General features: G+C 44.4%; 1 protein-coding gene across 8 annotated transcripts in view; it reads right to left on the minus strand.

Annotated features, from left to right (window-relative positions):
• wscd2 (WSC domain containing 2) overlaps positions 1-17959 on the minus strand; it is a 593216-nt gene that overhangs the window by 79507 nt on the left and 495750 nt on the right. For all 8 annotated transcript variants that reach the window (XM_072587825.1, XM_072587824.1, XM_072587821.1 and 5 more), the window contains 2 exons: positions 14425-14599; positions 8916-9080 (listed from right to left, as the gene is read on the minus strand). In XM_072587825.1, the coding sequence (XP_072443926.1) occupies positions 8916-9080; positions 14425-14599 (340 nt within the window). The remainder of the gene's footprint in view (positions 1-8915; positions 9081-14424; positions 14600-17959) is intronic.

The raw sequence follows: 17959 nt of genomic DNA on the forward strand, positions 1-17959 counted from the left end.
TACCCTGTATGGCTGAAGAAGTCTCTCCTGGGAAATTACCTCCAAGCAGCTCCCAACAACGGATCAGAACATACCAGTCAGCTACTAGCTATCAGCCTATATTCATCGTTTAAATTAATTTAACAAGCTGTTCTGCCCTGATCCAAACCGATGGAAACAGCTTGGAAAAAAAAAAAATCGGCAAAATTCTGTCCAAAAGTTCCCATAAAGGATGTGCAAGTTCAATGTGTGAACAACGTCAGAAAAGTTCCAGCTTTAAGCTACAAGCACGTCTGAACTGGCTCTGACACAATGTTGATACCACTGGGTTAGTAATTCAGTGCTCCAGGTCCCTGTGCTGGGGAGATGGGTTCATCATCCCACTGGTGAAACTTGATTGTAATAAAACCTGAAATTAAAAGCTAGCTCAATGGTAACCACTGTCAACTTTTGTAAAAAAAATGTGATGAGCCATATGCTTTGGGAAAAGGCTGAGCTAACTCCACTGCAATTGGCTTTCTATTTACCCTTTGCTTCTTAGCTGTTCTCTATCCACTCAATCAGGAATGCATTCTGCCCTCTTGCAGAATACACTCTAGTTCACAAAACGGAAGAGCAAATTACTGCTGCAATCTGTACCGAAAACAACAAATGTTGGCGATCACAGCGAGTCAGTCAGCATCCATGGAGAGACAGCAAGCTAATGTTTAGAGACTAGATGACTCATTGGTACACTCCAGTTCATCCTGGCCTTAAAGGGGCCATCACACAAAACAAAGCATATGGGTAACCTTAATATTCTCAAGGTCCAGCCCTTTTATCAAAGATGTAACATTCACAAGTATTTCCAACTGTCAACACAAATAAGGTCACCTATGTTGTCTGGAAATCAGGCTTACAATTTTGTCTTCAATTCTCAATGTATCCAAAACAAATTTCCAGAATCTCTTTGACAAAGACTATCTCTTCCTGCTCACTTTTACCTGGTCAGAAGATATTCACTTAACAGCGGAGTCAGAAACGTAAGCTGCCAAGCCCCGGGGATTGTGAAACTAGTCCTGTTATCTAATTCACCTGGTTAGCTGAATTCATTATTTGTAGTTCAGGAGAGGGAAATCAGTGGCTTTCCTGCTGTGAGTCCAGAGTTTTTCAATTGTTTTATTAAAGCCTAACTCATTCAACGTGGAGGACAGCAACACAATACATCTTGACTAAAGATGTTCTTCAGTCTGTTCCAGGTCTTTAAAAAGAGCAAACTAATTAGCTCCACTGTTCTGCTCTTTCCCTGCATCTCTGCAAATACTCTCTCCTTCAAGTAGTCATCTAATTCAGATCTGAACATTTCTATTAAGTTAGTGTCTACCATTCTGTGAGGTAGTGATTTTCAGATCATAGCTGCTGCTGAGTAAAACACAATCTCATTCTTCCTTCAGACTGCTTTTGTAATCAAATAACTTACAGATTTATTCTCTGGTTACCAGTGAAAACAATTACTTCTTATTTACTCTATCCCTCACGTTTTTAAAAGCATCTCTAAAATATCCCCTTCTCTACTCAGAAGAGCAGTCTAGCTTCCACTGACAATTAATTGAACATCAACATTTAAGATCATCATTTCCGGTAAACGTGTCCACTCAGTGTCACGTCTGAACATGCTCTGCCTGGACTTTAAAGTTCTCTTACTTCGAAAATATTTAGTGTTTTTTAAACTTTTGGGTGGCACGGTGGCACAGTGGTTAGCACTGCTGCCTCACAGCGCCAGAGACCTGGGTTCAATCCCTGCCTCAGGCAACTGCATGGAGTTTGTACATTCTCCCAGTGTCTGCGTGGGTGCACTCCGGTTTCCTCCCACAGTCCAAAAATGTGCAGGTTAGGTGAATTGGCCATGCTAATTTGCCTGTAGTGTTAGGTGTAGGGGAATGGGTCTGGGTGGGTTGCTCTTCGGAGGGTCGGTGTGGACTTGTTGGGCCGAAGGGCCTGTTTCCACACTATAAGTAATCTAATCTTGTATTTTGACTCATGAGATTCTTGACTAATATTGAGTGAGACTGTTCAACTGGAGAAACAATATATGGATACAGAAAAGCAACACCTTGTGTTGAAATAATGTTCTGTCCTTAAAGCACAATACTAAATTGTCTTGTTCCTTCGCTTCAGCATGAACTGGGAACACCTTTCCACTTTTACAGCATTAACATACACAATGCCTTTAACATTTGTCCCAAGGAGTTCTTGGGAACAGTATTAAACACAGTTTGACAGTGGATCATGTAATGGGGTATTGGGGCAAAACCCTGGCCAATGAGGTAGATTTTAAGGAGTGTCTTTAAGGGGATAGAGAGGAGTTTAGGGAGGTGATTATTGAGTCATAGAGCTATACAGAATAGAAACAAGCCCATCCTTATTCCATATATGCACCACCTTCTGAGGGGAATCAGTTGTCCCTCAGGTCCCTTTTAAATCTTTCTCCTCTCACCTTAAACCTATGTCCTCGGGTTTTGGATTTCCCTAGCCTGAGGAAAAGACCTTATCTGTGCCCCTCATGATTTTATAAAAAACTCTATAAGGCCATTCTCCTCAGCCTCCTATGCTCCAGCCTATCCATCCTCTCCTTATAACTCAAACCATCCAGTCTCATTAACATCCCTGAGAATCTAATTTTCACCCTTTCCAGTTAAATAACATCTGATGGCAGGGTGACCAGAATTATATGCAGTGCTTCACATGTGGCCTTACTAATGTCTTGAAGCGAGTTAATTTCTTTGCCAGGCTTAGTGACGTTGCATTTGCCTTTGATCTGATCTGCACACTTTTTAGTGACAGAACATTGTGGTGGTCACAACTCTACATGAGTGACCTCTGACATTTTCATTGCAAAAGGAACGTTTTCTTTATCATTGATCAACTTCTCGGGTTCACTTCACAAATGCAACTCTAATTCAACACAACTTTATTAAAAATAAAATCTCACGTTGCATCAAAAGACATAATTGCATTTGTGAAAATGGATGACATAGCTGATGTTCGGTACCAATTATCAGCCATTCTCAGTGCTGTTGCCCCTTTGTCAGCAGGTTATGAGTTCAAGTCCCAATTATTCAGAGAATAGAGTTTATAATTCAGGCTAGCACCCCAGTGCCTGTACTCAGGAAATGCAGCAGAGTTGGAATACTCATCTTTTCATAGGAACCCTACAGTGGAAAAAGAGGCCATTCAGCCCATCGGGTCTGCACCAACCCTCCAAAAGGCATCTCACCCAGACCCAGCCCCCCACCGTATTCCCAAACCCTGCTTTTACCATGGCCAATCCACCTCACTGCACATGTTTGGACTGTGGGAGGAAACTGGCAGAAATCCATGTAGACATGGGGCGAACATGCAAACTCCACACAGGCTGTAACCCAAGGCTGGAAGTTAACCCGGGTCTCTGGTGCTGTGAAGGAGGCTATGCATGAGGGTCCTGTCCAACCTCCAAGGTGGGGTAAATGTCCTCACTGGTATGATTTAGAGTGATGCACTATGGGAATCTACAGTTTTCTTGCAAGCCATACCACGAGAGACAATTTGTCTGGTCATTAACAATGTTGTGGATTGTGGGATGTTACTGTGCACAAACTGGCTGCATTGCAAAATTGAACAAACCTCACAGAATACTTGACTGGCTGCATTAAACACCAAAGGTTAGATAGATGTTGAATAAGGGGATATGAAAAGATCTGGACTGCAGTGTTAACGAGTAACAGTGTCTACTCTGATATCGTCTAGGAAGGACTGGCAGAGATGCCTGAGATCAAATGGAATAGGCAATGTTTATTCATTCATGGCATGCGGGGTCATTGGCTGGGCTAGAATTTATTGCGCACCCCCAATTGGCCCAGTGGAGTAGTTTAAGAGTCAACCACATAGTTAAAGGTTTGGCATCAAGTCACATGTGGACCTAAAGGGTTATTAGTGAACCAGATGGGACTTTCCCAACGAATTCATGGTCATCATTGAGTCATAGAATCACATTGCACGGAGACAGACCCTTCAGTCCAACTTGTCCATGCTGGCCAGGTTTCGCAAACTAAACTAGTCTTATTTGCCTGTGTTTGGTCATATCCCTCTAAACCTTTCCGATTCATGTACCTACTCATGTGCCTTTTAAATGTTGTAACTGTACCTGAGTCTACCACTTTCTCTGGCAGTTCATTCCATATGCACAATACCCGCTGTGTGAAAAAGTTACACTTCAGGTCCCTTTTAAATCTTTCCCCTCTTACCTTAAACCTATGCTCTCCAGTTTTGAACTCCCCTAACCTTAGGAAAAGACCTTTGCTATTCATCTTATCTCTGCCTCTCATGATTTCATAAACCTGGACAAGGTCACCCCTCAACCTTCTATGCTCCAGTGAAACAAATCCCAGCCTATCCGGCCTCTCCTTATAACACAAACCCTTCAGTCCTGGGTAATATCCTCACCGTGCCAGGGACCCAGGTTTAATTCCATAGCAGGGCAACCAGAAATGTATGCAGTATTCCAAAAGTGGCCTTACCAATATCCTGTACAACCTCAACTTGACTCCGATACACAATGCTTTGACTAATGAAGGCAAGCGTGATAACTTGACTCTTAGTTACAGGATTTCATTGAATTCAATTTCCATCGTCTGCCATGACAGGATTTGAATCTGGAATCCCCAGAACATTATCTGGATTAATAGTCTAGCTAATAGTATTGATTAATTGTTTAGCTAATAGTCTAGATTAATAGTCCAGATAATACCATTAGACCATTTCCTCCCTGTTTATATAGTGATTTAGGAATAATTAGGTGTGCACTGGTATAGGGTGGACATAGACCAGTGATATACCTTTCTGATCAGAATTTTATTTGAAAAACTCCAAACACACTGATTATCTTCTCCCTGTTATATATGTGTACCAATATTTGTAACAGAACTGAAAAAAGACATATCTGGAGCAGGTGAGAATGGTGCGCAGGTCTCCAAGGCCAGAGGTAGGAGCCATACCACAACCCTGCAAGATTCTCTCTCCCTCTCCTCAACATAGACCCAGTCAATTGCTCACCCAATTACCCTTTCATCATAAAAAGATCAACACATTTCTACTCTGATTTGGTCTCAGGCTTTCCCTGTTGAATGTTATTGGACAACAATGGGATGGCACTGTGATTGTCAAGCTCCAAATCATGACAACAGTCCTTGAGAATTTCACAGTCATTCAACATAGGAGGAGGCCATTCAGCCCATAGTGCCTGAGCCATTTCTTCGAAAGAGCTACTCTTTAAGGTTGGCACACTGGCTCAAAGGGTGGCATAGTAGCTCAGTGGTTATCACAGCTAACAGTGCAAAGGAGCGACACATTCTCCCCATATCTGTTGGGTTTCCTCCAGGTGCTCCGGTTTCCTCCCACAGTCCAAAGATGTGCAGGTTAGGGTGGATTGGCCATGCTAAATTGCCCCATAGTGTTCAGGGATGTGTGGGTTGGGCTGATTGACCATGGGAAATGTGGGGTTACAGGGATTTGGGTAGAGAGGGGTTGGTCTGGAGATGCTGTTTGGAGGGGAGGCACGGACTCGATGGGCCAAACAGCCTGCTTCCACTGAGGATTCTGATTTCCCCACTTGCCCCTGCAGTTTGCAGCAATGGGCTGTGGAGCCTGCCGGGCAAACTGTGAAAATGCTTTCTATTTCGCACAAGTGGTTAATCCACTCCAGCTCAATTGGGAGTGCTGCAGGGAGAGGGCATAATCCACAGAGAGCTAACGTGGGAATCAGCCCAACCGATGCCAGTGACTGGCAAACAGCAGCAACTGTTTGAGATACTGACACTTCAAAGTGTGAATGGAAGTTTACAGTGTGTTTCAAGTGACATGTCAGGCAAATGATGTTTTGTTCAAATAAAGTGTCAGACTGATGTTGATTTTCATTCTACTGCAACATATTTGGCGACAAAGGACAAGAGGGAATACCAAATTGATTGCAAATACAGTTTCCTACTCAGGTCAGAGTGTCCTTGAGAAAACAGCACTTTCACCAAGTCGAGAGTGGTAAAGCAAGTCTCTTAGGTGCTTTATGACAGTAGGTTAGCTGCTATTGGTCTCTGAGGTGCACTTTGCTCTTCTGTAAGGGCTAAGGAATAGAGAACTACTGCAGGAGTTTTTCAGTCATTTTGCAGTAACTCTGCTGCACTCACTGAGTTACAGGGCAGGTGAAGTGGAACCCTGCATTTATATTCACTCGAAGGCACCTTCAGAACGCCTGAGTGCACTGTGATTTGATTGTATATTGCTGTATTGAATTCTGTCAGTAGCGAACTGTATTAACATCCCTGGCAAGAGCCCTTTTCTCCTTTATTGCCAAACATTGCAAAATATCTGAGAAGGAACAAAACGGACCTTGCCCAGCTTAATTAGGTCATGATGACATGAATGTGCGATGGGGTTGAGAAAAGGAAATCGTAGGCCAAGGGAACAGGTGATGTAGGATGGAGCAGCGAGTTCGTAAGCTGTCCACCTTTAGGTCTAAGAATGAAAATGTGAGTACTGCATTGGGAAAGCAAACACTACTTCTCTGGTTACTGGGGAATGCTGAATGCAATAACTCAAGTGCCAACTAGTTACTAGCAAATGCATGAAACTAGTGCCAACAGTCATAAGAATGACCTTGTTACAACAGTGCAGTGAATGTACAACAACAACAACTTGCATTTATATAGCACATCTAATGGTGTTTAAAATCTTTAGATTATTCATGGGGCGACACAGTGTCTAAGTGGTTAGCACTGCTACCTCACAGTGGCTGAGAACTGGGTTTGACTCCAGCCTCGGTCAACTGTCTATTTAGAGTTTGCATATTCTCCCCTCGTCTGGGTGGATTTCCTCCCACAGTCCAAAGGTGTGCAGGTTAGGGGAATTGGCCATGGGAAATTGCCAATAGTGTTCAGGGATGTGTAAGTTATCTGCATTAGTCAGGGGGAAATGTAGGGGAGAGGAATGGGTCACTCTTCGGAGTGTCAGTGGAGACTTGTTAGGCCAAATGGTCTGTTTCTACATTCTAGGGATTCTGTTTCATGAAATTCTATGAGATCACCCAAAAAAACCCACTAATATCAAGGGACAAGAACAGCTGATAAAAACACAGTTTATTCCTTCACAGGATATGGTCATTGCTTGCATTATTGCCTATTTCTAACTGCCCTGAAGATAGTGGTGAGATACATTGAACCACTGCAGTCCATACGATATTTGTACACTCACTGTGCTTGTCCTGTAACAGTTTGGTACAACTGAGCACCTACTGCTACAATTACATCCTGGATGGCAAGAAGTCAACCACATTGCTGCAGACTGGGAACCACATGGAAGCCAAGCTGGGTAAGGAGGGTAGATGTCTCTCCCTGGAGTTTCTGACTGAATCAGTGGGGGTTTTCATAAATATCCAATAGGTCCATGACCATTATTAATATATACGAGCAATTTATTCATTGGCTGGACCACACAACCTTGAATTGTACAAATGTAGAATTGAACAAATGTAGAATTGAGAGTCATTCTCAGAGACCAACACAAACTTGCCTTTGAATGGCCTTTGAACAGTGTTGCCTTTGAACTTTTCCAAGGTTGGGGCCAAGATACTTCGTTGACTATTAGCTGGTTTTCTTTTGTTTCAAGGCTGCATTTAACATTGACATTTGAATTTACAGGAGCTTCAGACCTGGACCTGAACTTGCTCACTCACTACAATGGGTTGTGCCAAATATTGGCTTCTCTTTGACTCACTGAATATGGATTGTCACTTGTCATAGCCAGGTAGACCTTGAGGCCCTTCCCACCTGCATGGGTGCTGCTAAACCCTGAGATATCCACATTTCACTGGTGGACCCATTTAAAGGGGGAGGTTAGCTAGCTGGTTTGTGATGCCAACAGTGTAGGTTCAATTCCTGTACTAGTTGAGGTTACCATGAAGACCCCATCTTCTCAACTTCACCCCTCAACTGTGGTGACCCTCAGGTTAAACTCAGAATCATAGAATCCCTAAGGTGTAGAAACAGGCCATTTGGCCCATCAAGTCCACACCAACCCTTTGAAGAGTATCCCACCTAGACCCATTCCTCTACCCTATTACTTTTACATCTACCCCTGACTATGCACCAATATGCACATCCCTGAACACTACAGGCAATTTAGCATAGTCAATTCACCTGGCCTGCACATCTTTGGATTGTGGGAGGAAACTAGAGCACCCGGAGGAAACTCCATGCAGACACAGGGAGAATGTCTGTGTGGAGTTTGCACAGTCACCCGAAGCTGGAATCGAACCCTGGGTCTAACGAGAGAGGGGGATTATGGTGATTTTACAGATTAGGTTAGATTTCCTACAGCGTGGAAACAGACCCTTCGGCCTAACAAGTCCACACCGACCCTCCAAAGAGCAACCCACCCAGACCCACTCCTCTACATTTACCCCTGACTAATGTACTTAACACTATGGGCAATTTAGCATGGCCAATTCACCTAATCTGCACATTGTTGGATTGTGGAAGGAAACCGGAGCACCTGGAGGAAACCCTCGCAGACACGGGGAGAATGTGCAAACTCTACACAGACAGTCACCCGAGGTGGGAATTGATCCCAGGTCCCTGGCACTGTGAGGCAGCTGTGCTAACCACTGAGCCACCGCGCCACCCTTACCTTTTATAGTTAAGATTTTAAAGAGTTGAAAGGTGACTATCTCAATTTTGAGTTCCCTCCCTTTTAGTCACCTTCCACTGTAGTCAACAGAGACCACGTACGTACACTGTCCTAGCTTCCACATTGCTCATACAACACAAGACATGTTCACAGTATAACGTTAGACCTTTAAAAGGTCTGAGTGCATAACCTTTATCTCAGGAAAGACGTCTGAGGCTATTATTCTTCACGACCGATCCTACCTTTGTTGTAGAGTGAGCCATCAAAGTAGTAACTGCCGGTGTAGTAGCCAGTGGTGAGCTCCATGAGGTGACGGCCCCATGTGTTCCCCGCTCCTGGAAAACTGGCCAAAGCCACAAGGCGTTTGGAGCGGGCAGGCAGGAAACGTCTGTCCATGCAGCGGTTATCTGGAAGGAACGATTCCACATTACTGGTGTGTGCCATCTGTAACATGTCGCCAAGATTCCTCAACGTATCTGTCAAACCTGTTACCCCTGCCACCTGCAAGATGATGGGCAGTTGATACATGGGAACATTGTGACCCTGCCAGCCCTCCTCACCTGCCGCACACCGTCCTGACCTGGAAATATATCATTGCTTCCTTCATCACCCCTGAATCAAGTCATGGAGTAAAGTTATGAGAGTTCCTGGATATCAACTCCACTATCCTGCACTGTCCCCATATTGCTCCTGCCTCCAATGCTGTTGGGGGTTAGCTCTGTAGAGAGTTTTGAGGGTTTATAACCTCTCAAGAGGTTTTCTTGCATCTTGGTCCTAAATGCCTGGCTCCATACTCCGAGACTGTGACCCGACATTCCAGACTTGCCCTGCCCTTCCCCCTTCCAATAGCCATCCTCTCAAGCTCCTTAAAGAAGTTTACAAGTTTCAATAAAATCGCCTTTTGTTCTTCCAACCCCAATGCTGCAACTGTCCAGTCAGCTCTCCTTGGTCAATGCTGCAGGGTTTATTCTCATCTCCGGTTTCCACTTTATCATTCTCTACGCCTTTTGCCGATTTTTAAAAAAACCTGCTCAATCTGCAAGTCTATTCTTTTTTTTAAATCAACACTACAAACCTCTCCCTTTTATCGCATACCATCTTTAAATTCTTTCAATATCCGCTGTTGGACTTTACCTGTTTATAAAATCCTTTAAGCAAAAGGATAAGTACTACAAATTACAAATTTATTACAACACCACAAATTCGGATTGCTATTTACTGCAATATCTTTGTGCTTCACAATCAGTCTTCCTGCCTCTCATACCAACACAGTATAGTTTTGCTCAGATTTAAATCCCTATTTTCCCATGTTCCTGAAGCAAATTCATGCAGAGCCAAGGAGAGAAAGAATGTGTCCTCGTGCTTCTCCTATTTCCAACCCCTTATCGCATTTCCACTGCACCCCCACCCACCAAGCCCACTCCCACTACAACCCAAATATTCAACTCTTCATTTGTTTGAGGCTCCTAGGGTTGTAAGACCATCGCAATAGTGGGTTGAACTGTTTTATAGGTGGGTTTAGCAAAACATGTTGGCTTTTGCGCTCTATATCTCTTTCTATGACATGTCAGCTTTCAATATCGTACATTTTAATAACTACCACTTTATCAGATCATTACACGCAACTTGGTTATTCATATCATACAACCAGTTAGAATAGATTCCCTAGTGCGGAAATAGGCCACTTGGCCCAACACGTGCACGCCTACAGTCCGAAGAGCAACCCACCCAGACCCATTCCCCTACCCTATATTTACACCTGACTGATGCCCCCTAACACAATGGGTAATGTAGCGTGACCAGGTCACCTGACCTGCACATCTTTTGGATTGTGGGAGGAAACCAGAGCACCCAGAGGAAACCCACATGAAGAGAACGTGCAAACTCCACACAGATAGTCCCGAGGCTGGAATTGAACCCGGGTCCCTGGCGCGGTGAGGCAACAGTGCTAACTGCCAAACCATCGCGCCACCTGTGCAGTTAAATGGGATTTCTTTCAGATGAAATGCTAAACATTGCAACTGGCCCAGTGCTTCTCCCCTGCTGTTTTTGGGCTTTAAAGTGTTAATGTTAACTCTTTAATGTTAATGCTGGTCTCTCTCTGCACCTTCTCAGCAGCTGTAAAACTATGTCCTGCACTCTGTTCTGTTACCCTGATGCACACGTATAGCAAGATCTACCTATAAAGTACATAAGATTTTTCACTGTACGTCAGTACTCATGACTGTAATAAAACAAATCAAAATTTGTCAACAACAACGGCCTAGTGGTATTATCACTAGACTATTAATCCAGAGACCCAGGCAATGTTCTGAGGACCCAGGTTCAAATCCCACCTTGAAACTGAATTCCATAAAAATCTGGAATTAAGAGTCTAACAGTGACCATGATTGTCAGAAAAACCCATTTCTCAATGCCCTTTAGGGAAGGAAACAGCTAGCTTACAAGTGACTCCGGGCAATTAGGGATGAGCAATAAATGCTGGCCTAGCCAGAGATACCTTCATCGCATGAATGAAATATAAAAAAAAAGAAGCCAGTTATCAGGAGTGTGATGGAATACTCCCCACTTGCCTGGATGGGTGCAGCTCCAACAACACTCTGGAAGCTTGACACCATCCAGGACAAAGCAGCCCGTTTGATTTGCTTCCTTCAGCACTGATACAAACTAACAACACTGTGTACCACGCACAAGGTACTCTATAGCAACATAGTATTTTCCAAACCCACACCACTTCCATCTTGAAGGGCAAATGCAGCAGTATACATGGGAACACAATCCCTTCAAGTTCCCCTCCAAGCCTGACTTGGAAATGTATCACCGTTCCTTCAATGTTGATGAGTCAAAATCCTGGAATTCCCTCCCTAAAGAATCGTGGGTCAACTCACAGCACATGGACTGCAGCGGTTCAAGGCAGCAGCTCATACCGATCTTCTCAAGGGCAACTAGGGACAGGCAATAATTGCTGGTCAACCAGCAATTTTCATGTCTCATGAGTGAATAAATTTCAGAAAAGGTTAGGGATCTGGATGTCCTGGTGCATGAATTATAAATGATTAACCTACAAATACAGCCACTCGCCACCCTGACTCAGAATCATATCACCAGTCCTTCGGTGTCACTTGATCAAAATCCCAGAACTCCCTCTCTCAAAACATCATGGCTGTCTCTGCACCCAGAGGACTGCTGCAGTTCCAGATGACAACTGATTGGCATCTTCCCCAGAGTAATTGGGGATGGATAATAAATGGCAACACCCAAATTACATGGCCAAACTTTCAACAGTGTGAGTAAACAGTAAAGGTGACATAATCATGGGAGAGTTTCTTTGAAATCCCACAAGCTCCCTCACTCTCAGGTTTCAACTGGAACATAAGAGGTTGATTTATTCTTTCCCTCCCCCAACTAATTTGTTCCTTCATCTCTTTTCTCCTGTTCTACTCCTCTAGCTAATCCTCCATGCCTCAGGTCTCACCTTTGTGAGAATTAGCAGGGCGCTCGATTATGGGGAGGCCAATCCAATGCACCCGGCACTAACTAGCTCTGCATCACTGATCACTGGATGATGATTACGAGTAGGGAGGATACCCAATGGTTTGATCACCCTCACACTGAGGCTAATTGCACAGTCCTGATATTGCTGAGAACAGCCAGCTGCACTCACTTTAGGGATTGTAATCAATCCCAGTAACAATCAAAGTGCAAGAGATCAACAATGCACTGTTGCTATGGTCTCAGAAGTCAGTGAATGAATAATTAATTCACTGCATCAGCACTAGCCTTTGTCTTGAATGAGGATTCTTCAGGTTGCCAAGTGACATTGTAAATGCATCTGTAAAGAAACGCTGTCTTCCTTTGCTCATTTTATTACAAAACCTCACTGGAGGAGAACATCACTGGTGCCATTGCATCCAATCATAGAATCTCTACAGTATGGAAGCAGGCCATTTGGCTCATCAAGTCCACAGCAACCTTACAAAGAGAATCTCACCCAGACCCACCACCCTGTAACCCTGCATTCCCCAAGGCCAATGCACCTGGACAATACGGGTCAATTTCCCACGGCCAATCCACCAGAGCCTGTACGTCTTTGGACTGTGGAAGGAAACTGGAGCACCCAGAGAGGGATCCATGCAGACGCAGGGAGAATGTGCAAACTCCACACAGACAGTTGCCCAAGGATGGAGTTGAACTTGTGTTCCTAGCGCTGTGAGGCAGCAGAGCCAACCACTGAGTCACCATGCCATCCTATTCACTGGATAAACACTCACCTCTGACCTTTCACATCTTGATTGGAATTTAATGGAGCTTGTAGGAGTGGGCTCAGTAGTGGGTGCCATGGGGGGATAGTGGGGGGGTGGGGTCTTGTGGAGGGGGCTTGGTGGAAGCTGGGCATTTCATTCCCACCAGTGGGACTGTTAAGCAACTAACTGGCATTTGATTTGGTCAGGCAGAACAGAACAGAAGTGAAGCGGGTTTCTCGAACCAGTAGGAGGGTCTTGGTTTGAGGACATTATATTCCTCCCCTCGTGTGGAAAAAACGCAGGATACAGCAGCTATCTGCTGTGAAAAAGGGGACATGATGTGCAAAGGCGGATGACATGGTGGCTCAGTGGCAGGTACCTGGGTTCGATTCCAGCCTCGGGCAACTGTCTGTGTGGAGTTTACAAATTCTCCCGGTGTCTGTGTGGGTTTCCTCCGGGTGCTCCGGTTTCCTCCTACAGTCCAAAGATGTGCAAGTTAGGTGGATTGGCCATGGGAAATTGTCCATTGTGTTCAGGGATAGGCAGGCTAGATGGGTTAGCTGTGGGAAATTCAGGGTTGTGGGGGATAGATTAGGAGGCTGGATTTGGGTGGGATGCTCTTTAGAGGGTCTGTGCAGGCTGAATGGCTACTGTATGGACTATATGATCGTTCTGAGCTCTGAAAAGAATGGTCAGAACAGAAGTATGGATTTGCATTTATGAAAGAGCCCTGATCCGAAACTCTTGTCAGAAATGCAGAACTCTCTCCTTTTGTTAAAGCTGTTACCACTCTTTGGAGTGGCCCACAATCCAATCGTACACTTCAGTGCAGGACTGAGGGAGACCTGCATCGTTGGAGATGCTGGATTGGCAGAGGCTTAAATTGAGGCCTTGTGATGCCCTCTCAGATAAGGTCAAAAAATCTGATGATGCCAATCAAGGAAGGGGTGATCTCCTTGTTGCCGTGTCCAATAGCAATCCCTCAACCCTCAATGATTATCCATCAAGGCTATGGGCCTAGAGTAGGAACATGGGATGAGGATAGTTGTGGTGCATTTTGCTGATACAGACCTGATGGGATGAAGGGCCTCTTCTGTACTGTATGATTCTATGTTTCTTTAACCACCATCACTAAAGCAGATTATCCACCGATTATCACTTGGCTATTGAGGGAGCTTGCTGTGTTGAAACTCCAATTGTTGCATTTCTTACATTGCACATTACTATACTTTATGAGGTAATACAAATGAAGGTGTATTCTTTTCGATAAATCGCAGAGGGTGAGGGGTCTATGGAATCTGCCGGCTGAGTTGATGGTGGAGGCAGAGACCCTAATCTCTTGTAAAATACCTGGATATGCACCGTAAAGGGCATCTGGGTGTCTTTGGGTTGGCATAGACAAGATGGGCCAAACAGCCCCCTTCTGTACTGAATCATTTCTATGGCTCTATATTTTCGAACAAAAGGCAATTTAGAAAGCAACAAAAGGCAATGATGTGGGGAATACCTTGTACTTGCGTTTGATAAACAATGAGGTAATGATCATTCCCACAGTTTTCATACTCCTCCCCAGCACATTTCTGAGCACACAGTTGTTCATCCTCGGGCTCGTGGAGTGTGAAGTGCATGGTGGGAAATCCACAGCGACACGTTGCACCTGCCAACACAGCCAGGGTGTATTCCTGTACAAAAGTAGGTTTCAGATTGAGAAGGAACTATCGTTAAATAAATAAGCAAATCTTCATTTGAATGTTACAGCAGAGACTAGACCCAGAACCAGCAACCAGACAGACTAATAACTCGTAATTCAGGCGACATTTAAAACTGTTGTAGGAATCGACCTCTTTATATGTGAATAATCATTTCTGAATTTTAATTTTAATTGTCCCCTTCAAAGTAACAAGCTTGTGGCTGAGTCAGAAATTTGGAGATACAAGTCCTACTATGATGAATTTCTGCACTTTCTGAGGTGCTCTCTCTGTAAAACTGAGACTGCCCCTCCTCCCTCCCCCACGCAGATATCAAATGTCTCTTGGCATTTGAGCAGGATAGCTGTCCTGGTCAACATTTGTCCCCGTCCAACACTAACTCCAGATTATCAGGTGATTCAGCACATTGCTGCCTGTGGGATCTTGCTGTGCACAAACTAGCTGCTGTGTTTCCCACTGTACACCTCAGAGATACTTCATTTTCCACAAAGCGCTTTGTGAAGTCCAGTGGTCACGACAGGTGCTACTTAAACGCAAGTTCTTTTTCATCAATGAGACATGCTCAGTTCATCATTGACAAGAGTTTTATCCATAAACCTGCAGTTGTTACTAACCTGGGAGAAACATGGTGGCAGACATAAATATATTGGTGTGATGTCAAATACTGCAGACAGTCCCACAGTCACATCTCTGCAGGAGTTCCTCAGGGTAGCGTCCTTGGCTCAACCATCTTCAACTGCTTCAATGACCTTCCCTCCATCATAAGGTCAGAAGTGGGGATGTTCACCGATGACTGCACAACATTCGGCAACATTTATAACTCCTCAGATACTGAAGCAGTCCATGTACAAATGCAATAAGTTCTGGACAATGTCCAGGCTTGAGCTGACAAGCGGCAAGTAACATTCACACCACACAATGCCAGGCTATGACCGTCTCCAAGAAAAGACAATCTAACCACAGCCCCTTGATATTCAATAGTGTTACCATCAGTGAATCCCCTACTAGCAACATCCTTGGCGTTACCACTGACCAGAAACTCAACTGGACTCACCACATTAACACAGTGGCCTGAACATCATCTACAAGGTGCAAGTCAGGAATACTCCCCACTTGCCTGGATGGGCGAAATTCCAGTAACACCCAAAAAGCTTGGCATCATTCTGGACAAAACAGCCCACTTGATTGGCACCACATCCACTAACATCCACTCCTCCACCACCGACATTCAGTAGCAGCAGCGTGTACCACCTACAAGATGCACTACAGAAATTCTCCAAAGATCTTTAGACTGCACCTTCAAACCCACAACCACTTCCATCTAGAAGGAGAAGGGCAACAGATACACCGCCATCTGCAAGTTCCCCTCCAAGCTACTCACCATCTTGACTTAAAAAAGTCACCGTTCCTTCATTGTCACTCGGTCAAAATCCTGGAATTCCCTCCCTAATGACATTGTGGGTCAACCCATAGCACATAGACTGCAGCGGTTCAAATGGCAGCTCATTATCACCTTCTCATGGGCAACTAGGGATGGGCAATAAATGCTGTGCCCCAGCCAATGATGCCCACATTTTTTGAATGAATTTTAAAAAAACTACAATCTAAGATTATTGAAGAAAAGGATTGATAGCTGGCACAGAAAGGTTGCTTTGGTTGCCAATGTATTGACGATGTATGGTAATCTGACATTATAGAGAGATAACAGAACACTAACACAGTGAATGGTTTGATATATGGGAACATTGCTTTCTTTAATATCCACATAGAATCCAGTAGTGAGTGTGTTGTAATCCATTAACTTCAGTCAGGGAAAGCAGAGAGGTTATGAACGGCAGAAAGTGGAAAAGTTGGGCAGTCCCAGCCAATGTGGGGCTTTGTGGAGATAATATTGTTGCTGCAGAGTCCCTTCTATTTGCCAAAATGTACCAGGAAATGAGGGCCAATCTCTCACTCAGAGTGTGCAGGAGACTGGCAGGATTCACTCCACAGTCTCCATCCCACTGGGCAAAAGTGGGTACTGCAGATGCTGGAGATTAGAGTCAAGATTAGTGTGGTGCTGGAAAAGCACAGCAGGTCAGGCAGCATCCGAGGAGCAGGAAAATCAACATTTCGGGCAAAAGCCTGTTTCAGGCAAAAGATTCCTGACAAAGGGCTTTTACCTGAAATGCTGACTTTCCTGCTCCTTGGATGCTGCCTGACCTGCTGTGCTTTTCCAGCACTACTCTAACCCAGTCTCCATCCCACAGCCTCCCTCATCCCCATGTGGTAGAGGGGACCCCTTCCCCTACCGCTGGTTAAATAGCAGCCAAAGCTCTTTATTGGCTGCTTGATTGAGTTTTGAGCAGAAGGCATCCTCCTATAGAAGCCCACAGCATAGATGGAAGCCATTCAGTGCATCAAACCTGTGCTGACTCTTAGAAAGAGAAAGCTAATTCATTCCAGTGTCTTTGTTCTATCTTCATCACTCTGCAAACACCACTTTTCCATAAGGGATGGCATGGTAGCTCAGTGGTTAGCACTGTAGCCTCACAGCACCAGGGTCCCAGCTTCAATCCCAGCCTTGGGTGACTGTCTGTATGGAGTTTGCATATTCTCCCTCTGTCTGCATGGGTTCCCTCCCACAGTCTAAAGGTGTGCAGGTCAGGTGAATTGGCCATGCTAAGTTGCCTGCTGCATTAGTCAAAGCAAAATAGGTCTAGGAGGGTTGGGCCTGTTTCCACACTGTAGGGAATCTAATTATAATGTACTTGCAATTTCCTTTTGCGAAAGACTGTTGAATCATCTTGAGCTGCTCCAGCTCTTAACTGAGTAACGCTGACTTACAAAAACAATCACTCCTCTGGTTTGAATCTGAGATCTGTGCCCTGTGTGATTGGGGAAACACTCAACAGAGAAAAAATATTCTTCTTTGTCCTTACTCTTACTGAAACCGTTCACACTGCTATGAAACCTCCCCTTTCAATCTTCTGTATTCTAAACAGAATAATCCCAATTTCTTTAGTCTCTCTGTGTATAACTGCAGCTCCTCACCCCCGGGATAAGTCCAGTAAATCTGCTTTGTATGGATGGCCAGTTCATCACTTAATGGACAAGTGTCAACAAATTCCTGCTCCTGCTGATTCAGAAACAATCGCATTCTAGCCGCGAGGGTGAAAAATGAAGCAATTTCCTATCTTGCTGGTAACAATAGTGTCTTCATCCTTTCATCTCTGTTCTTCAATTCTTAATTGGTATTCTTGATATCCTACAGGCTGTCATGCAGCTGTTTCATTTAGAAACTCTTCATTTCAGTCCAATTAGTTACTCCTCTGAACTTGTCGTCTTTACAAG

This window comes from Chiloscyllium punctatum, chromosome 17, assembly GCF_047496795.1.
Source record: "Chiloscyllium punctatum isolate Juve2018m chromosome 17, sChiPun1.3, whole genome shotgun sequence".
Lineage (NCBI taxonomy): Eukaryota > Metazoa > Chordata > Chondrichthyes > Orectolobiformes > Hemiscylliidae > Chiloscyllium > Chiloscyllium punctatum.